General features: G+C 35.0%; 3 protein-coding genes and 1 pseudogene across 6 annotated transcripts; 1 reads left to right on the top strand and 3 right to left on the bottom strand.

Moving 5' to 3' along the window:
• Window positions 1-65: 65 nt before the first annotated feature.
• On the top strand, window positions 66-2,531 carry LOC114391407 (annotated as a pseudogene).
• A 937-nt stretch (window positions 2,532-3,468) lies between these two features.
• Window positions 3,469-7,416, bottom strand: LOC114391406 (PHD finger protein ALFIN-LIKE 4-like). Of its 3 annotated transcripts, none has more exons than XM_028352410.1 (6): window positions 7,286-7,416; window positions 6,714-6,845; window positions 6,539-6,571; window positions 5,956-6,184; window positions 4,171-4,306; window positions 3,469-3,914 (listed from the first exon to the last, which is right to left on the bottom strand). In XM_028352410.1, exons 2-6 carry the CDS (start codon window positions 6,811-6,813, stop codon window positions 3,654-3,656), a joined length of 759 nt encoding a protein of 252 aa, XP_028208211.1. In that variant the 5' UTR covers window positions 6,814-6,845; window positions 7,286-7,416; the 3' UTR covers window positions 3,469-3,653. The 3 variants fall into 3 exon arrangements, with proteins under 3 accessions (XP_028208211.1, XP_028208212.1, XP_028208213.1); XM_028352411.1 differs by lacking the exon at window positions 7,286-7,416 and adding an exon at window positions 7,134-7,264; XM_028352412.1 differs by lacking the exon at window positions 7,286-7,416 and adding an exon at window positions 7,138-7,253.
• Window positions 7,417-9,319: 1,903 nt separating this feature from the next.
• LOC114393257 (alpha/beta hydrolase domain-containing protein WAV2-like) lies at window positions 9,320-14,400 on the bottom strand. The gene is made up of 8 exons (XM_028354531.1): window positions 13,902-14,400; window positions 13,033-13,068; window positions 12,846-12,924; window positions 12,668-12,722; window positions 12,462-12,578; window positions 10,633-10,797; window positions 10,141-10,384; window positions 9,320-9,829 (listed from the first exon to the last, which is right to left on the bottom strand). The coding sequence occupies exons 1-8, from the start codon at window positions 14,137-14,139 to the stop codon at window positions 9,813-9,815; spliced, it is 951 nt and encodes a 316-aa protein (XP_028210332.1). The 5' UTR covers window positions 14,140-14,400; the 3' UTR covers window positions 9,320-9,812.
• Window positions 14,401-15,481: 1,081 nt separating this feature from the next.
• On the bottom strand, window positions 15,482-20,365 carry LOC114393258 (nuclear transcription factor Y subunit A-7-like). 2 transcript variants are annotated; one of them, XM_028354533.1, is made up of 6 exons: window positions 19,911-20,365; window positions 18,425-18,486; window positions 17,628-17,735; window positions 17,481-17,552; window positions 17,185-17,361; window positions 15,482-16,001 (listed from the first exon to the last, which is right to left on the bottom strand). In XM_028354533.1, the coding sequence occupies exons 3-6, from the start codon at window positions 17,697-17,699 to the stop codon at window positions 15,681-15,683; spliced, it is 642 nt and encodes a 213-aa protein (XP_028210334.1). In that variant the 5' UTR covers window positions 17,700-17,735; window positions 18,425-18,486; window positions 19,911-20,365; the 3' UTR covers window positions 15,482-15,680. The 2 variants fall into 2 exon arrangements, with proteins under 2 accessions (XP_028210334.1, XP_028210333.1); XM_028354532.1 differs by having other exon boundaries at window positions 20,008-20,365.
• Between the last annotated feature and the right edge of the window lie 1,071 nt (window positions 20,366-21,436).

The raw sequence follows: 21,436 nt of genomic DNA, 5'->3' as shown, positions 1-21,436 counted from the left end.
ACTAACCTTTCCAACCGTGCACTAGTGCTAACTTTCTAATCAACACGCACTAACTTTCTTACTGCACACGCACTACTAACGGCTTTCGGCCTATCCTTGCGCGTATTCCTGCAGGAATACAGGTTTGTGAGTTGCTCTCTTGGGCCGGGTTTGTCGTGCTCTATCAACACCCGCTGCCGGCAAAACCACCTTGTCTCAAGGTGGAATGTCTCGCGTAAATCCTCCCACTTTTCCCACGAAGTTTCTTCAGGAGCGAGGCCATTCCATTGCACCAAAACTAACAGTGATGGAGGCGAAACATCAGAGTCCCATTTGCGATTCAGAATTTGTAATGGTTCTATGAGTGGGTGATTGTCGGTAGCTTGAGATGGGAGAGGATTTGTAAGATGGGGTCACGGCCCATGATGTGGTTTAAGTAGAGAACAATGAAACACATTGTGAATTCTGGAGTCAGCGGGAAGGGCGAGACAATAAGCTACGGCACCTATTCGTTCAGAGGTTTGAAAAGGCCCATAATATCGTTTTGATAACTTGTTGAAGCTGGTGCGAGAAATTGAAGTCTGACGGTAGGGTCTCAGCTTCACGTACCCAGTCACCCACAAGATAAGAAACATCCCTGCATTTGATGTCGGCTTGGTTCTTCATGGCATGTTGTGTCTTTAAAAGACGAGCTTTTAGAGAGGTCCAAAGGTCTTGTCTAGTGGATAGAAGCCCAATACATAATGAGGAATGGAAGGAGGTACCTTGCCGTAAGTGGCTTCAAATGGTGTGATTCCGGTCGCCGAATGAATGGAAGTATTATGACACCATTTCGCGAGGGAAAGATATGCAAACCATCTTGTTGGAGTATCATGAACAAAGCATTGAAGATACTGCTCCAAGGTTCGATTCAGAACCTCAGTTTGGCCATCTGTTTTTGGATGATATGCAGTGCTCATACGGAGCCTACTGCCGCAAATGGTGAACAGTGCACGCCAGAATTGCCAACAAAAATAGGGTCGCGATAGAAAACTAAACTTGGCAGAAAACCGTGAAGTTTGCAGACCATGTCGAGGAATAGGGAAGCTACTTTATGAGCCATATACAGGGAAGGCAAAGCACCAAAGTGTGCTCCCTTTGTGAAGCGGTCAACCACAACAAGGATAGTGGTGTAGCCATGAGATGGAGGGAGACTCATGATGAAGTCCAAAGATATATCTTCCCACGGTGAAGATGTCACGGGAAGAGGTTGGAGAAGACCTGCCGGTTTTCGTGTCTCATATTTGATCTGCTGCCAGTGTATCGTCAGCAGCTCCATTAGCTATGGATAAAATTGAAGCACTTTCACTGGAGGGTTTGAGAATACAATCCGGGATGTCGAATGAGGGCGAACCATCAAACATCATTGTGCAATCCTTTGGGGACGTTTGTGCTCTCCAACGAAAGGGGGTTAGTATTAGTGCTGGATTCCTTGGCCTGGATGGAGCTGCTGCCTTGCAATTGTTGGATACAAAAGACAGCAGCAATGAGGGTGTTGATGGGATAATAGGCTTATCAATAACTCTTGATGAATGGATGAGACTAGATTCTGGTGAGATTGATGATGATGATATAGATAATATCAGTGAGCATACTTCAAAACTTCTTGCTGCACATCATGCTAACTCTATGGACATGATTCGCAGGAGTTCAAAGGGAGAGAGGAAACAAGGCAAAAGCTAAGGTAGGAAACGTGGTTTGTTGGGAAACAATTTCAGAGTAGCTCTGATGGTACAACTTCGCGATCCTCTAAGAAACTATGAGCCAGTTGGAACACCAATGCTTTCTCTTACAAGTTGAGAGAGTGTTTGTCCCACCAAAGCAAAAGATTTACAGGCATGTCTCTGAAGCGGGAAAAAATAATCATGAGTGTGAAATAGTAGCCAAGGTGGAGATGAAGGCCAACAAAGAAGAGAAAAATTCTGAAGAGGAAGCCATTCATCAGTTCAGAATTAGAGAAGTACATGTTGCAGGTCTGAAGACTGAGCCTCTCAAAAAGAAGTTTTGGGGCACTTCAAGACGACAACAACAGCAACAGTCTGGTTCTCGCTGGTTGATTGCTAATGGAATGGGGAAGAACAATAAGAATTCATTGGTGAAGTCAAAGGTTGTATCTAAATCAAGTGCTCCAATCACCACCGCAAACGTGCAACCCGGTGACACATTGTGGAGCATATCACCTCGTATTTATGGTACTGGAACAAGATGGAAGGAATTGAAAGAGCTAAATCCACATATAAGAAATCCCAATATCAAAATACCAAATAAAACTAGTACGTGGAGTGCACGATTCAATTTTTTGCTATAAGGGGGCTTATCCTTATTAGAGGCAATGTTTGAAGTTGTTACTTGATTTGGCCACCCGATTCTTATATCGCATTGACTCTACCTGGGAGAGGAGATACTTTTGCTTTCTTTGAGCATCGATCAAACAAGACCTGTTGAATAATGTTGTATGAGATGTGGAGAAAACTTCATGGATTTTTCTAATAAATGCCATTGCTTTTACTGTATTTTTTATACCATTTATAATATACTTCTCCATGCTTCATCTATTGTATATAACATCGTGTAAATTATATTACAGTCATTTGCATGAACAAGTGTATATTTCAAATATAATCATTGGCAATAGTTTGACAATAGTTTGCCTGAACCGAAAAATAAGTTAGGGGACAAAACATATTTAGTCTAGCAAAGAATATAAATATATATAATCCTTGCGATGTCACTAAATGAAAAATATTTGTGTTGGAAAAATCATCTTAATTGTGATCATCCCTAAATAGAGGATGTGTGTTTAAAGTCTCATATGACAGGTAACTGAAACAAAAAGGGACATGTTAAAAGTCTCACATTGACTAAAGATATTACTGTCGAGATAAATTATATAAATAGGAAACAATCTTCATCTTATAAACCGATTTTGTAAGTCTGAGTTAGATTCACAATCCACTTTGTGACAATTTGGCTTTGGTTCCTTCCAAAAGAACACCGACACACGACCATATTCACACACTGATGAATTAGCAACTCGGATGAGTTTCTTTGCCCATGATCCGTAATGGTAAATACTACCGAGTTTCAGAAGCCAGATCAATAAAGCACATTCCAGCAGGCCACGGTATGAAGCATCAGACAATGTATCGTCAATATTTCCAACAGATCTGTTCAGCCCAACCTATAATATTTCCAATGGCCCGGCGGAGCTTTAAGGGAAGAACCCAGAACTATTTTAGTTACATAAAATGCTGAACAAAACTTTTGACTGTAATTTGCACCTAAAGCCAACTCTGTCATTCTTCCAAAGCTTGCGCAGATGCCACACTGCTATCATTGGGTAAACCATAGATCTGATCCATCTAATGTGTCATGCTAGCAAATATGACATGTGCGCTAACATATACTGTACTAAAAATATAAGTACAGTAAAGGATGTAGTTGGAGACATGTTCAGAACCTGCAAACTATCAATATTAATAAATATATCCACTGAAAGGTTCACAAGACCCAAAGTACTGAATACATATTCCACACCATCATGGCATGACAAAGGAAGCCTAAGCCACTAACAAGTTAGACGTCCAACATGATTTAGTTACAAGGGGTGAGGACTGACCCACTTCTCAACTATATCAAGGCCGTGCTCTCTTATTGCTGCATGAGGGGCACTTATACTGCTTGATGTGTTCGGCCCTGGCTGGAGTGATCTTCACACACTTGCCATGGAACCACTTCTCACATATGTCGCAACAAATCCAGAACTCATCGGATGCATAGTGCTCCCCACATGCCCCACACAAGGTCTCCTCATGCTCCTCGTCATCTTCTTCATCCAGTACCTCTTCCTCCTCGTCCTTTGTTTCCTTTGAATACTTCCCTGATTCAGATCCTCGCTGTTTTGTTCCAATAAGGAAACAATAATGCAGAAATGACATGTCAAAGAAGAAATACAATTATAAGTATGTGGCACCACAACTCTTCGTAAGAAGCAAGAAAATATTTATAAATTCAAAAAAGTGGAAAAGCTAGAGTATATGATGCACTACTAGAGTCCAAATATTTTCTAATAAAGCAATTATGACGGTAAAAAATATATATAAAGAGAAAAATATCATACAGGGAAGAGTGAAGGTACTAAGATATTTTTACCCCTTTTGAACCAGATTTTGATTTGTTACTGCTGTGGTTTGAAATGGATGATTTTTCCTTCGTCTGTTTTTTTGCGCTTCCAGTCACAATCTCAAATATTGTTGGTAAATCATTAATCATAGAGAACAGGCGTTTCCTGCAAAGACAATTGCACATTATCATAGGCTATGATAAAACTGAGGCCACAGTGAACCTTTTATTCTCTGAATGAATCAATTTGGTTTACATTTATTATATCACAAATTTTGTATTCTGCTAACTTGTTCACCAACACCATCTGGAAACCAAAAAACCCATACCAAACAAAGACAAAAAACATTTATACAGTTATACTTGTTAGCCAAATCCAAAAAAATATTGGGGGTTGGTATAAATAGAAATTTTATGCCTAATAGCTCATCGTATACACTGTAAAGGCTTTAACTCCCTTATTAACCCATAAATAGAAATTTTATGCCTAATAGCTCATCGTATACACTGTAAAGGCTTTAACTCCCTTATTAACCCATAAAGAGAAAAACTTAGAATCCAAAATGCAAATTCTGTATAAGACGATGTTGTTCCTTTTTTAAAATTACTAGAGCTGTAATCAGGTTGGGTTGGGACGTTGGGTCGGTTTTAGGGTATTTAGAAGTCCAAACCAATTAAATAGTATCAGGTTGGGCTGGTTCGGGTTATGCATTTTTTGGGCAGACAACCTAAACCAAACCAAGTGGGTCTCTGGGTTGGCTCAAGCTGGGTACTTGGGTCTTATACTAGAATAATGAAAATCTGAAGAAAAAAAAATAAAAATCAGAAAACTGAGAAGGCACTATGGAATGATTCACAGATTTTATTCTTTTCGGGTATCCATCAGTCCAAACTCTTATGAAATCACAAAACTCTTGTTCTTCTTCCTCCAAAGGAAACATAGAGCCCCACATTGTACACAGGAGTTGCTGAAACCATCACTTGGCTTCCCAGGTGGTTGAGGGATTCTGATCTCATTTGCTGAAACCGCCGCTTGGCTCCTGATCCATCAAACAATAGAGACAGGTGAAGCCTCCACCCACCCAAACCAAAAATCCAACACACAATGCTCATGACACCAATGTGGTGCAGTGATGTGGATGCGGATGCAGATCTGGAGAAGCCATGGGAATAAGAATCGGATAAATCGTCAACCTCTTCTGAAGATTGGTTTGGCTCAGGTTCATTGGACTGAAAATTTCAGAACACAATACCCGAACCAAACAAGATTGGGATGACTAACTTGAAACCAAACCGGACCGTCAGTTCAAACCAATGAGCACAGACAACTTCAGGAGTTCCTGGACCCACTTACACCCTTAATAACTACATGACCAAGTATGGTCATCATGAACTATTTATTAAACTGACCGTTAGTGGAATACAAGTTGATCCAGCATAAAAAAAGGAAGAATAAGAAATACTTTGGCATAAGAATATTGCCTTTATGTTTTTCTTGTGCGATTTACCTTTTTGCATAACAAACAATCTAGATATTCTAGCCTACCACCACCAAGAAATGAAATACTGCAGAGAAATCTAAATAGCTGTTAAAACAAAACAATTGCTTAATCTTCCCTCAAAACAAAATTGTCCGTGTACCAAGATAAAATAATGTTTTTCCATTAACTAAATCAAAACAGCATAGCCACAAATTAAGACCAAAAATTCATTAGTAAATGAAAAATGATAGGCATCCAAAAAATTTCCTTGTCCAACCTAGAGATCAATTGCGTGAAAAAACACACAATAAAGGGTTAGAAAACATAATTATACCTGTCAGCATTATCAAAACCAAATCGTGCCCCAAAGTAGAAAGCCACTGCAAGTAACCATGCATCGCTGTGAACGGCAACCAAAGACAGCCAGTCCTTGTCTTGCATCCCATCCCTAGCAAAGTTTATGCCCAATGCAGGCTCAGGAAGCTCCGGAGGAACTTCTTCCGCAGGTAAATTAACTTCCCATTGCTCATTAGGGAATCCGTACAGACAAAGATTATCCTTTTCTGGTGCAAAATAAACACAACAGTTAAACAAATGAAGCATCAGTATATTATCAGTGTACCTCACTTGCATTGTTAACGTGCTCTACTCTCATCAATTAACGACATAGCACAAGAATTTGAGCATAGCAAGCATGGAAAAGAAATAAACAAAAAATCAAATTAAGTTTCAACTCGCATGCACAAAATAATTGTTAATTACCCTATTACACAATGCAAGGAAAATAAACCAAAAATTTTCAGGAGTAGAATATCCTAGACATAGAAGGCGATAAATATTAGTTACAGACTACAACACATGGAAACACAGAGAACAAGGTAAAGGAGATGGCAAAGGCAAACAAAATAAACCCTAACCAGGATCGCACTGCTGGAAAAATTCTTCAACATCTGAGAAGAAAGGAAAAGGAAAGTTGAGTATTAGAATGTATTAAAAACAGGAACAGATAATTTTGCAGAGGAAACACTGAAATTAATTGGTAAGAACAAAAGCGAGTGAGAGAGAGAGAGAGAGAGAGAGAGAGAGAGAGACCAGTGGTGAGAGCCTTGATCATGCCAGCTCTACGGCCCTTGAAGTCCCGGAAAACCTGTTCCACGGTGCGAGGGTTGTAGTTCACTCCACCACCGTCCATCACCGACCCCACACCTCAAAACCTCTCTCCTTCTTCAACAATGGAAATTGCAGAGAGAGAAGTAGTCAGTGAAGATGAGCGCGAGAAGAAGAAAGCAGCATTTCCAGTAATAAGGAGCGGAAAAAGAGAGGGAAAGAAGGAAAAAAGGAAGACCGAGAAAAGCTAATAGCCTAATAGTGTGTGGACATGATAATCAATTGACCCCTTCATTATTAAATTCAAATACACACTAATACAAGATAAGATTAACATCCCTTGTTTGTTTGTGTTTTCTCCTTTATTTAATTAATATAAAAAAAAAAGAAACATGGTTAAAATACCAACAAGTATGGTACTCTGAGAAATCATAGAAAATAAAAGAACAATAGCAGGTTTTTGCACTTTGGTGCTGCTGTGGCGTAAGGAGAACTAAATTAACTGATGTGTGATGCAATGGAAGAGAAAGAGAAAGGGAAAGGGTGACAGAGTATACCCATAGGTCAATTAATTATATGGTTCTCGCTTTCAAATCCGGAATTTAGAGGCCGTGTATGGTGTGTCTTGACGTGTTGTTACCTTGAATTCACCAGTACGTACAGTACTAATATAAGTACTATCTGCTGTGCTTCCTTCCTTTTATTTATGATTCAACATGGGTGAGCAGCACCATAACAGATATAGGATCTTTCTATTAAAAACATATATACATATATAGGATCTGTTTGATAATTTTTTTTAAATCACTTCTAACAAAAAAAATAAGTTGAATTTTTCTATAAGTTAAAATAAACTCTCAATTATTTAATCATTAATTAATTTATAAAAATACTCTCATAAACTCTCAATTATTTAATCATTAATTAATTTATAAAAATACTCTCGATAGTTTCTCTACAAAATAAAATGATATTTTAAAAATCAATTAATAATCGGCTAATGAAAAAAATTATTTTATTATTTTATTTTTCTAAAAGAGTTTTTAAAAAAACTTATCCAACTACACCCATAATACTATTATATATACAGCATGAAAAGTAAAGCAGGACAATTTTATTTTTTTAAAAAAAAAGTATTAGCAATATTTCTTCACCAGTAGTAGTTTGTCACAATTTTAACAACATTTTTTTAACACTCTTTATTGAAAATATAAGTTTTGATATCATACTTCTCATTTAATCAATCCTTTTTCTTAATCATGAAATTTTTAATAATAAATAGAAAGAATATGACAGAGATTGTACTGTTAACACTTCTCAACACGATAATCTATCAATGTCATTCTTTACAATCAACGTCCAGATCCTAGGGTATGGCACTTGAACAACCCGAACTTTTTTATCCTCTGCCATTTTTGAACAATTCTTTCTTCCAGAAAAAAAGAGTTTAAAACTAGCATAAGTGAGGATTAGAGAAAGAGATGTCAAAGAAAATTAAAGCAAGAGATATCAAAGAAAATTGATGCTGAACAGGAAATAGTTATAACAGACTTTTGTTGTGCCATATATGCCAAGTTGGCTGGCTGATATCTGAGTGAAGCGTTGAAACATGGGTTTTAATTTTTAAGCGGGACTCATATATTTTAACAATTTTTTTAGAATAATGATACCTGTACTCTTGATTGCTATAAAAAAATTATCATTTTTAAATAACATCATCCTTCTTCTTTTTTACAGAATAACATCATCCTTCTTAATTCTTATTTCATTTGTTTCTCTTTTTTTTCTGTCACTCTTGTTTTGAAAAATTATTAAAATAATATTTGTTTTGAATTAAAAATAAAATAAAGAGGAAAAATAGAATAGAAAAGTATATTATAAGGATAAATAAATGAAGTTTTTAACTTAATTGGATAGTGAGAAAAATGATATTAAAAAAATATTTCTACATTTATTAGTTCAAAACAATAAATTTTTGCTTCATTATATTATTATTTTTTTCATTATAAAATCTTACTCATTTTTTTATAAGCTAAGAAATATTGAAAACTCTTCATTTCCCTATCATTCCGCACGAATTTTATTTTTTTTTGGGGGGGGGGGGGGGGGGAGGGGGATCTCTTACAAGTCTCAAAAGAAAAACCTTCCTTCTTTCTAATTTCTTTTCTCAAACAAATAATAAAAATTTAGTATTTCTATTTTATTTTTCCTTTCTATTTCTTTCCACTGATTTCCCCTGAAATAAACAATGGGTATATGTCGAATGGCTTCTTAGAATCACTTACCCGTGTATAGGAAACGTAACTCAAGCGTGTAACACTTGTTTCTCTTCCCATTTCCTAGACTCATGCATCAAAAGCACGGTGCATATCTCTAAATATCGAGTAATCATCAATCTATGGTTCTAACTAAAACTCGTCTCTTCAGTGCAACCCTTAGTTATCCGCGGGAGAAAAAAATGGCGAAAAATTATAAGCAAATTTTAAACTTGCATGGAAACTATTACACGAGTATTCAACTAATCATGATCCTAACTCAAATATGTCAAACACCATTACACCAGGTAGCTCCTCGTGCAAAAAGATCACGCATTAAATTAGACATTCAAGCTTTCTATATAAAGAATCAATAAAAGATAACATTAAAGAAAATAGGAATCAACTGAGATTCCGATATCACACACTGTCTCAGCGTGCATTAGTATGAAAACATGAACCCAACCCACTCACTAAGAACATACGTAAAGTATAGCGCGCACACTACATGTACATATATATAAATATAGCTTATGTAAATAATAATTATTCTACATATCATTTTGTCAAATTCGATCAGGCCCCCAAAATGTAGGTGCCCTACAGTATAGGAAAAGGGTAAGCACAAATTGTCTGCGCATCTTCCAAGTTCTGGAAACCACAACCCAACCAAAATTGTTCAATGATATACCTTGATGTGGTGCAGCATGTTTCAGTAGGAAGCATCTTCTCACAGTGCGCTTTTGCGGACTGCTACTTCAAAGGGCAGAAACTGTTTGAATCCTTAGTTAGCCAATTAGTAACATCGAAATAATTTAATGCCAGCCAATCACCTCGCCCCAATATCTGGCAGCAGTATTAAAACAACAAGTAAGCAAAGAGCAACAGAGGACATCGCTAGCAGTAGTGCTAAAGGGGATGACAATAATCAATCGCAACAATAGATGGATGACGTTTGAGAATAACATAAGAAAGACATCGTAAATGCAGAGCACAGTGAAAAAGAAAAAGACAAAAAACTAATATTAAAGAAAGAACAAGAAGAAAACTTTCACGTCTGAAAATCCTTAACTTAATATTATTCATACAATTGAGTAAGCAAAATCTTAAACCATCCATCCTAGTTTTAAAACACAGCATGAAGAGAAAAAAATTACCATTTGCATTTTGGGATGATCTGTCTTCCTTTTGCTCTGGGGCATGCTGTTCAAGAAACTGCTGAATTGTTCTCCAGTACTGATCACCACCAGCCAGCCAAGTATCCATATGCATGCCAGTAGGAAAATCCACAAAGAGACACTGATTATTACGAGCAGCTGCCTTAGCATATAGCATTTGCATATGTGATGGGGGGACCATCTCATCTTGCAATCCAGATAGAAAAAGGATAGGTTGTTTGATCTGCAATTAAATGTTCATAGAAGGTGATGCACAACCACATGGATCCCGCCAGACATACACAAGCAATACCCAGAGACAGAGAGATCTTAAAACTTTAAAATTAACACCCTTCTTAAAGACAAATGATTAAGCCCCATCGTCAACTATCCAAGTATAAACTGTGAAAAAACAAATCATTATGCCCAAGTGACATAATTGTAATAGGTGGAAAAATAGAAGGCAAAACTTAAATTTCCAGCATCCCTCACCTGGCCAACAACATCAATAGTACTCCATGGAGAACGTACAAGAAAATTGAGTACTTTAGGACCATTTGTAGAGCTTCCTCCAATAAACCACTTCAAAAAAGGTAACAAAACTCCAGCCATATCCAATATAGACGTGAATGTATTTTCAAGTATCAGTGCAGCAACCTAAAACAGAAAGCAAGCCAATGAGGAATGTAGATTAAAGGTGCACAAACAAAATTTGCTGAGAATAACAAGATGGAGATGCCTGGCTAAATTTCTAAATAGAAGATTGCAACAGTCTTTCTTTAGGCCAGTAACTTAAAATTAGTTGCAAAATTATTTTTTCATAAAAAAATGTCTGAAGAAGAAAGCTATTAACATGTTGCAGGGCAAAGCCTCTGCCTGAAATCTCACTTAAATTAATTATTAAATACACACCAAAGCAATAAAAGTGAAAATCTTCATACATAAACTAGCGTACCCCATTGCCCAGAGGCTCTTCGCTATACGAAGGTATGAGGGAGGGATATTGTACGCAGCCTTACCCTTGCATATGCAAAGAGGCTGTTTCCGGATTCGAACCCATGACCAACAAGTCACCAAGGCACAACTTTACCGCTGCACCAGGGCTCGCCCTTGCATACATGAACATAAAAAATCTTAAGTTATTTTGAAAGGAAAAAAAAAGGTTTAGTGACCATTTTCACAGCTCTTCAATTTCATTCAACAACTTTTTGAGTGCATAACAAAAACAACTGAAGCTAAATGTTTATTGAAAAAACAAAATTGAAAAAGATATTTCTCCAAACACTGTCAAAAACTGGCTACAAAGACAGTTTTAAGGAATCTTATTCATGCTTAAAGGAAGTAAAATGTGTCTTGATAAATATTCCATAACAACTAAAGGATGGGGTTCCTAAATTATTTCACAACAAATAGCAATAAACATTACCTTACTATATATGTAAACTAAAATATTCCTGCTCCTATAAACCTATTCAAGGAAATTACTTATAGGACCACTTGAAAAGCAATACTATAACATGAATTAGCCATCCTATTTGTAACATGCATTTTTTTTTCTTGGTGTGTGTGTACCAGGGGAAGAGCAATGAAATTGACTCAATCATCTAAAACAAGATTGAGTCAACAAATTCAATATTCTTTTCTCACATAATGTTTGATAAATGATAATCATTAAATGAGCAATGAATCTATCTACTTTGACTACATAGTTATGGAGCTAGTGATGGCTATCCTTTTCAAGTGGTCCTATAAGTAATTTCCTTGAATAGGTTTCAAGTGGTCCTATATAGTAAGCAAATCTAAGTAATTTCCTTGAATAAGTAACTTAGTGTGTATTTTACCTTGTGAATCTAGCGAGCTACTCACTCTGGACTCATATATAAGCAAAAAAATTGTTTTGTCTTGGACTCAAATATAAGCAAATCTAACTAATTTCACCCCTATTTAATGACATCATTCCTAAAACTCCCTTCACTTAATTGTAACTCTATTTTCAAGGATTCTATTTTATTTATGATATCAAGTTGCAATGAAGGTCATTTTAGGAATAATCTTACTTTTTACTTGAAATTAGTAAAATTAAATGATTTTAACTAACTTTCTGAAACAATGTGAAAATAGTTATTTTTGCTTATATATGACTCCAAAGGGAGTATAATACATAGTAATACATATAGTATTAGCATTCTAAAGAAACATTTATCGGCAAAAACTGAAATCTAGCAAGCTATAATCCACAGCAACAACTGAATCAAAAACTCATTAAATGTTTGCCAAGAAAAAACATGAACATTAAAATATATAGTTTCCAAGGGGGATACCTTGTCGGGGTTATTTTTTGTTAGTACAGCTCCAACTGCACCCCCAAGTGATCGTCCAAACACAACTATTCTAGATGTGTCAATATCAGACCTTTGGGAAAGATGATCCAATGCAGCCTGGGCACAAGGAGGTAATAAAATTGCAATTTTTTAGCAAAAAGTTTGACGACCAAAATAAGGGAATTACTATTAATCAAAAAGCATACCTGAGCATCCTTAGTTATTCCATGTTGAGAAGGATAGCCGTCACTTGCTCCATAACTATGTAGTTGAATTATACATTAGTACTAACTCAGTCAGGTGACATGTGCATTTTAAAGGCGTGAATCTGCAGACAGAGCTACAAGGAAAAATCATGATTAAGGAGGCATGGCTGATACATACCCTCGGTAAGAAAGCATGAAAACATTGCAATGTAACTGCTGCAACATTATTCGAACCATTTCAAGACGATGAGCAATATCTAAAAGTCAGCAGTCAAGGCCTTAAAAAGCAGATTGAACCTACTCAAGCAAAAATATGTGAACTAATAATGATCACAACTTATGCGTAATATCTACAATCAGGATACTTCCAGCATTTTCTTGAAAAAACAAAATGGTTGGACCTGGAAATGGAACATGAGAAAGAAGAACTGCATTAGTACGACATCAGAGCACAGAAAAACACTGAATACAAAGAGCATATGTCAAAGTGCAGGTTCATCCATAGCAACATTGGCTATTCTAAAATGAGGGTTGCATTAAAAAAAAAAAGTGCACTTACACTTACACACAGAGTAGAAAATCAGCAGTAGAGATTGTAAATTTGTAACAACTTTACTTCAGAATTGCTATGCATGTACTTGATTAATATTTGGGACATAACTTAAATGTAGTTCTTTAGGTGCTTTTGGTATAGTCCTCTAATCAGAATTGGAGTTTAACCCACACAATAAAGGTTCACATTAAAGGTCAACATATACAAGAACACCAAAAGTATCTATAGAACAGTATCTAAGTTTGGTCCTTTTTATTAAAATCTCATCTGTTGTGTTTTTAAATCAATAGTTGTATCCATACTTATTCCTCTAAAGTGCACTAATTCACTTGAGAGGAGCCAAATCCTAGCGTTTAAAGTTTAAACCACTGTGTTCCGCTTATCATCCTCATAATCTGTCCTCTCTTTCACTAAAACAATGCTGGTAGGTATCAAGACATCAATTGGATCAGCATCGAACTAAAAACGATTTAATTCAATTCACAAGCAGCATAAAGCATCGTGTCTCACTCAAATCATAGGAAATAATACCCTAATTTTCTTGACGATCTATATTTCTCCCCTGCCATGCCAGCTACTTTTTAATCAGTTCAAATTCACCTCAAGTAACAGTAACAGAAAAGTTCATGGTACAAGATGAAAGGAATAAAAGGAAATCTAGGAGAAGAGAAGGAAGAGGACCTCGGCAATTAGGGAAGAGCTTGATGAACCAAGCGTGAAGGCGAACACCATCGTCGGATTGGAGCCAGACGTCCTCGTAGGTGAGTCTGAGGCGGGAGGGGTTGATGGCGTAGGACTTGGTGAGACCAGGCAAGACAGGAACGTAGACCAGCTTCTCCTGAAACGCCACCAGCAATGCCATCCCCGCCACCACCAACCCTCCCACGCCGTACAGCAAGATGTTCACATACGAAACCATTCTCTCTCTTTGATCTTTCTTCTCTTGGCCTTCCCGATTTTAATAAGTCACTGACACTGCCCTGCCCGGATTGATTGGGATTTGCTTTCAAAATATTGGGGCCGCTTTCTCGGGAAACACAGACCCAATCGCATGCCCATGGATTTTGTATTTATATCATACCATCACCATACATGCATACAATGCCATTACTTTTACTTTTACCCCAGACCATGTCAATATGTCATCATCATGTGGCTGTGTATTTTATGGGATGGTTCCTCTCTCTCTCTCTTTGACCTTTTCCTTCTAGCATAATATAATGTCTCGTTTTTTCTTCTTTTTTTTTTAACACTTAAAAGTTAAAATCAGCGTTAGTTTTTTTTTTCACGTTGAATTTTTTGTTAAGTATAAATTAAATTAATATTAAATTATACGGGTACATTTTATGACGCTAAACTACACTGTACTTGGTATGGTAAATTAAACAATTATTTATTATATATACTAACATTTAATTAATTGAACTTGCATTTAATGGATCCAACTAATACTTTCAAAAAACGTTACTACAACTATAAAATCATTTATTTTATCAAGGAATTTAACTCAAACAATTTAATTTAGTTGGCTAAATAAGATCCATAAATTATTGTAAATTTTTTAATATTATTTTCGATTTTCACTATAAAAAAAAAGTGTGTTTGCTTTATGTTAATATCTCTTTTTAAGACATGTTGAAAATCAATCTCAATTTCATGATGATGGCGGGCAGACGGACATGAAAAATTCTAAAATATCTTTCACCGTGAGAGATGAATCGTGTAATGGTGACCAATTTTCGTTTCCAACCCACTTAGAATATTATTTTATTGATGTACTTAGAATACTAATTTAAATAAGTGTCAATACAATTTTCTCGTCTGGTATCCTATACACATCTAAGTCGTCCAATATGATATCAATATGTTTTATAAACCACAAACATCTCCCATAACGGAGACAAATTAGTCTTTCCCATGCTAATCGTCACCCACTTTCATAGGTTATCCCCATGAAATTAAAGAAACATGAGAGCAAACGATAAGACACATCAAATGTGTGTCAAATCGAAGAATTACTCCATTTTTCTCTGTTTCATTTCTCTTTCGTCTATTTTCATTTCTTATACTTTCTTTCTTTTTTATTCATCTATACCAAACACTAGCACAGTGTTTTTGTACGGTAATACCAAATTAAACGTTGTGTTTACTTCATCCAGATACCTGTTGATGTCAGTGATGTGCAAACTTTCATTTTCTTCACTCCATTTTTGTTCTATAGGCGTTGGAGATGGGGTTGGGCAAAGCAAGGACCATGCACGGACAGATAAAAAAAGTTAAATTTTCAAGCACAAACTTTCTGGTCCAGTTCAACAATAGAAACTAGAGCAACTTCAAAAACCATGGGAAAGCAGTTCCAAAAGACAACATTTCTGTAGCACATGAAAGACAGAAATTAAAGTGACTAAGCCAAGGATGATTTGCCAGAGCAGTGAAGTTGATTTTGATTGGTTCCACCTCTCATCGGCCAACTGAAGTACATTGGAGAGCTCCAGCACCAAAGGTGAGTCCCCCACTGCATTGCGATGATCCAGCCATGTTGGGGAAATTGACACTGTTACTGGACATACTAGTTAAGGCAGAGATGGCTGTGAATGTGATAGATGCATTTTCACCGGTGCTTGAGGGGTGATTTTCTGCCTCTGATGCATCTTTCTTTTGATAGGCATCAGTGACTAGTTCTGCATTAGACTGTGGCAGCTGTTTGGCGCTAAGAAAGCGTCCCCCAGATCCCCTAACCCTGTTCAATGCGTGGCGGTGCCGAGACTCGTGAAGATATGGCTGCAATCAATTACAAAAGGAGGCAAATCAGATTCAAGAAAGCAGGTTCTACAGCTTTGCCATATGACTAAATGTAATAATAACATTTCACAGAATAATGCAACATGTAGTTGTAATTCTACTGTATCACGGTTCATTTCCAACTTCAATATTCAGAGTGATTCCTCCAATACTCCCTTGCAATTATAAGTAATGCTTCTAGACTGTACATATAATTTAGCTGTATAGGCTATATTCTAAATTTAATTATCTATCCAAACGAGGAAGAAAAAGAAATACTCTATAATGCCTCCATATCTATTGGGTGCATTTTTTTCTCCCATACCATAGCTCAAATAACTTAAAATTATATAGTTTATAAAATAAAAACAAAAAATTATATAGAAAAGGAAACTATATTTTATATTTATGCACCATAGCAGGTAAGCAGGTGAAACATACATTTACAACCAAGCCCGTCTCTTCCTCCTCACCAATATTCTTTCCAAAGACAACCCCCACCTCCCCACAGGACCATTGAGACCATAAGGACAATAAGGCCTTTGCCTTAAGTCCCCAAGGGTTTCATTTTTAATATTTTTTTTGTCAATTTAAATTATTAACGGGTAAATTTTGTTAAGATATGATTTATTATTTGTAATTACTTTTTAATTAATAAGACTACATAATCTTAAGTTATAATGTAATGGTTATCACAAATCATTTAAGAAAAATTTTAATTTTATTTCAAAAAGAGAAAGAAAATTATTTTATATCTATTTCCTTTACCTAAAAAAAATCTATTGAAATTAGTACAAAATTTAATGAGTGAGTCTATGGTTGATATATATATATATATATATATAAAAGATATTTTGACGAAAAATGTTGATTATAAGATCACATATTTAGTTAAAATTTCATTTCATGTTGATATTTTGTATGCATAGATTAATTTAAATCTTTAATTGAGAATCAATTTGAAATTTGAATAATATTTAAAATATGAAATCACAATTTATTTTTAAAAAAAGTGTATTAAATTAAAATTTGACCTTAGGTCTTATAATCTCTAAACACAGCCCTGCCTCCCCATCCCCAAAAAACCTCAAAAAATAACGCATGACCATACATGAATAAGGTAATCCAGTGGGATAAACAGGGTGAATCAAAATAATGTATAACTATACTTTGGGAAGCATACCTTACGACTTTTGATGAGTTTGTTTTGAGCTTCAAGCTTTGCTCGTGACTGTCGCCTTCTCAGTATACCATGGTATTGTTTGGCATTGACATAAATGGGCCCATCTTCTGCAAGATCAACTGGTAATGCAATTCTGGTGGATGCTAATCCCAGCATCTGGGGCACCATTTGTTGATTCTAATAAATTTAAAAAGACAGTGACATATTAAATTATTATTCTATTAAATGAAAGAGTACTAAAATCTCATTCAAATACGAAGACCATGCACTACAAAAATGTACTTGACAAAACTTACAATAGCCTGTGGTCCATAAGCAACTATTGAACTACCAAAATAAGGATCACCACAGGGATAAGAAGTATGAGCCTGAAATGGGATGACGATATCTAGTAAATAACTAAAACTGCAAGCAACAAATCCATAAATAGAAGCTTTACGTACCATTGGATGACTACAACCAACTTGGGAACAATTGTACATAGAATCAGTATGATTCGACAAGAATGGCTTCATTTAACCTTTCCACATAGCAAATTTCCAGATATTGACCTGACAAAGGAATAGTTTCAAGTTTGACTGGTTTCAAGGTGATGTAAGGCAAAGAACATCAAATTCCTATAAAAGAATGTGCAAATGTAATGCATGATATACAAAAGAGGAACAACAGCACGGGAAAGAACATATTTACAATCCTAAGGATAGCAACACGACATTTATTTCCAAAGGTTGGGAGAGAGGGATGAAATGTTCCTGAAATAAGATATCTATAGGATGGATCAAAGATAGCCGCCAAAAAAAGAAAAGAACATAATGTCAAATCAGCTAGTTACCTGGAATGAGAACAGAAGAATAGAGTAACCAGTTTACCACATATTTATGTTTAATAAATTCCAGTTACCAAAGAGTACTTCCACTCATTTGAATGGAAAACTCACAACTTCAAGACATGTGGGAGTAGGGATTACCAGCCCATTCTACGTATCTTTAACAATACATTAATAATCCCCTCATTTTTATCATCACGGCCACTACAAACACCTAAAATCCACAGTGGCCGTCTCCCTAATAAATTATTACACTATATACCATTGCCATAACTACATTGTTCCTAAATCTACTTAAATCACAGTTATCAATAATACTATTACAGATATGGTAGGTAATTTAGAATGTATAACAAACTATCAAAAATGGATAATTCTAAACAAAAAAGTATTTTAGGATGAAATATAGCATACCATTCCTTGAGTAGAATGTATACAGTATTGCAGCCTTAGTTATCAAAACCTTCAATTATATCCTACAAAATGAGCATCTTATTAAGCAAACAATTAAGAAGTGCTCAAAGGACATTCTTCTTTAGTGAATCATATATAAGGAGCTACACAATGACTCTCGGATATATAAAGCATAGACAATTTTCCACACTTTCAATCTCCACCTCTTAAATCGAATTTAATATATTCTGTCTGGATCTCGGAAAAAAACGGTAGGAAAAAAAATAAGTCTTCAAGAAAATATAGAAGTTTGTTATGACAACAAGTTTGTGATCTCCCTTTCACATGTCTTTAATTTATTTTTTTTGGTGAATTTTCACATGTCTTAAATATTTTAGAATGCAATGAGGAATACAATACGACAAAAAGAAGTCAACTCGCAGACAATGTACAATTTACAAAATATAGTTATTGAAACTTAAAAGAGTAGGGGTGTTATCGGTTCAGGACTCAGGTAACATGTGAACCTGAACCAACTAAATCCAAACAAATTGGTTTGGATTCAAGAGTTGTTTAGGGTCGAACCCAACCTGAACTGTTCAAATCCGATGACTTTTTGATCAGGTAATGGGTTTTTTATTTTTTAAACCCATGAACCAGATCATATTATTAGTATCTACAGTTTTTTAGAAAATCCAAAAACATTTAAGTTTTAAATATTAAATTTCTTTGAGTAAGCGAAATTAAAAGATGTTGTCACATTATTCCTTAAATCGAAAGATTTCTTTTAAAATAATTCTCAAAAAGTGAAAATTGACAATTATATCAGTTCAAAATTCAAAAAATCGAATGACTTCAGTGATAATATTAACATATGTTTAGGGACTAAGACTAAATTAAGTTTAAGAACTTATTTCAAGGAATTATTTGACATTTTCTTAGTTTCAGTGAATGATGTCACAGCACCCACCACTTTCAGAGACTAAAATGATTGTATACCCGCCCAATCCAATCCAACCCAACTTGTCATTGATCGAGAATTTAACAGAAAAAAAAAAATACAAACCCGACTCACCCCAAACCAAAACGAAGTAATGTATTTTGATCAGTTTGGATAAAGGGTCTAATAAAACATGACCCAACCTCAGTGTACACTCTAACAGAGAAGAGAGAAGCAAACGACATACATTGGGCAAGGGGCCTTTTGTTATAGAATACCATATCAGAACCAAAATCACGCAAATGCCATTCACAAGAAAATAGAATATTTTGCTATCATGGTAGGTAGCACCTCAAAACTCAAACAATCTGAGAGAGACAAACAAACCCGAAGTGGTTGCATGTTTATGAAGAAAGTCCAAAATAGTTGGATCACATTATAATCCAGAGAATACCAATGATAAAAAAACAGAACTAGTTTCCAAATATAGTGAATTAGTAACCTTAACAACATAGGGTGGGCTCAAAGTCCACATGCAAAAGGTAAAACAGCAATCTTAAAACTCACCAATAGAATCCGACAGTAAGGTTAGGAGGATGCAAGGGAAAAGGTGGCTACTGGCTACTGGAGAGTGGAGAAAAAATAAGAGAAAGAGAATGAATACCTTTGAAGCAAACAGTAATAGAATTGTGGGTTCAGTTGTGTAATGTTTCTCCCTCTAGAATGTTCTTCTTCCTCTTCTCACTCTCTAATTTTTCATTTCTATGGCTTTGTTGAAGAAGCACACAGAAAGTCCATTAAATAGTCTCTCACAACACAACACCCGCTCCCACCTTTGCTTATGTTTTCTGAGGGCCCCACTTACACCCTTCCTCAACCCTTGGGCCTTCTTCTTCAGCACTCACCTCCCCGCCGCCCTTCACTGTTCATACTTTCCTCACGCGCCCCATATTCCACGTGCTATTTCCAACTCCCTCCACGCGCTAGTAACACCCTAATATCAAACCCACTCATACCAACAACAATTCAATACACGCCACCTTCCACATAAATATAACCATATACTAGCAAATTAATATTACTGATTTTAATTCCGAAAATGTCCCACCACCTTCTTATTGTTCTCAGACCCCGTTTGTTTGAAAACAAAAATGCTGAAAAATAAACAATAAAATAACGTGTAATTCATATTTTAATTCAAAACTTTTATTTAATATTTTCTTTTCATTTATTTCACTTTACCGAGAATCATTAGTTTACCGAGAATTTTTCCCCCAGCATGCATAAAAAATTAATTAAATATCAAAACATATATATTTTTTCATTATTTACCAAAATATAAATGTTTATCGTAAATTTGAGTTCGAGTTGAGGGAATTCAAATTTACACTTTTTTTTTTCAAAAATTTTGTGAAAACCCAATTGAGAATTCAAGTCCCCTCGAATTTTCAACTTTAAATTTTTTAATTTTTATTTTTAAGAAAATTAAATTTTTAATAGATTTTAAAGTAATATAAAGACTGCTACACTACATCTTTTAAATTATAATTAGTTTTGTTATTTTCGTGTTTTAATTGTATTTGTTAGTACGTTCTTACATTCTTGTTTTATTATGTATGTTTTTCATTTTAATTGTTAAAGTGTTTTAATTCTCCAGTATTATATAATTGAGATATAATAATTATTTATTTACTCTGTTTTTTTATCAATTTAATTTTTTAAAATTATTTCCCCTTTTCTAATTTATTTTTAAGATTATTAATTAATTTTCTCATTTTTTAATTAATGTACATAAGAAGAAAAAAAAATTCAACGAAACAAAAATTAAACTTCAGATAAATTTCAAATGTCTTAAGTTTATAATTTATTTAAATACTTACATGGTAACTAAAAAATTGTATCATAATATTCTCTAATTTTATTAATTTTCTTTATTTATATTATTTTTAAATCTATTAAAAAATTAATTTTTCTTTAAAAAAAATCAGGTTGAGCATCCGAATTCTCAATGGGTTTTCTTAAACAGGTAAAAATATCCTTTTAACCTGAATTTATTTTATGAACAGTAAATATGTATATTTTGATAAATAATA

The sequence above is a fragment of the Glycine soja genome, chromosome 17 (genome assembly GCF_004193775.1).
Source record: "Glycine soja cultivar W05 chromosome 17, ASM419377v2, whole genome shotgun sequence".
Lineage (NCBI taxonomy): Eukaryota > Viridiplantae > Streptophyta > Magnoliopsida > Fabales > Fabaceae > Glycine > Glycine soja.
The sequence above is the reverse complement of the archived record's forward strand: the minus strand, read 5'-3'. Positions and strand labels throughout refer to the sequence as shown.

What these genes read in the sequence shown, in the direction of transcription:
- LOC114391406 (XM_028352410.1), bottom strand. Translation starts at nt 6,813, where the DNA reads ATGGACGGTGGTGGAGTGAACTACAACCCTCGCACCGTGGAACAGGTT. An exon ending in TTTCCAGCAGTGCGATCCTG is followed by an intron (nt 6,185 to 6,538) that starts GTTAGGGTTTAT and finishes ATTTTGCACCAG; the next exon opens with AAAAGGATAATCTTTGTCTG. An exon ending in GGTTTTGATAATGCTGACAG is followed by an intron (nt 4,307 to 5,955) that starts GTATAATTATGT and finishes TTGTCTTTGCAG; the next exon opens with GAAACGCCTGTTCTCTATGA.
- LOC114393257 (XM_028354531.1), bottom strand. Translation starts at nt 14,139, where the DNA reads ATGGTTTCGTATGTGAACATCTTGCTGTACGGCGTGGGAGGGTTGGTG. An exon ending in TTCATGCTTTCTTACCGAGG is followed by an intron (nt 12,723 to 12,845) that starts GTATGTATCAGC and finishes TCAACTACATAG; the next exon opens with TTATGGAGCAAGTGACGGCT. An exon ending in CTATTGATGTTGTTGGCCAG is followed by an intron (nt 10,385 to 10,632) that starts GTGAGGGATGCT and finishes ATTTAATTGCAG; the next exon opens with ATCAAACAACCTATCCTTTT.
- LOC114393258 (XM_028354533.1), bottom strand. Translation starts at nt 17,699, where the DNA reads ATGAAGCCATTCTTGTCGAATCATACTGATTCTATGTACAATTGTTCC. An exon ending in CTTATGGACCACAGGCTATT is followed by an intron (nt 17,362 to 17,480) that starts GTAAGTTTTGTC and finishes TAAATTTATTAG; the next exon opens with AATCAACAAATGGTGCCCCA. An exon ending in AACTCATCAAAAGTCGTAAG is followed by an intron (nt 16,002 to 17,184) that starts GTATGCTTCCCA and finishes AATTGATTGCAG; the next exon opens with CCATATCTTCACGAGTCTCG.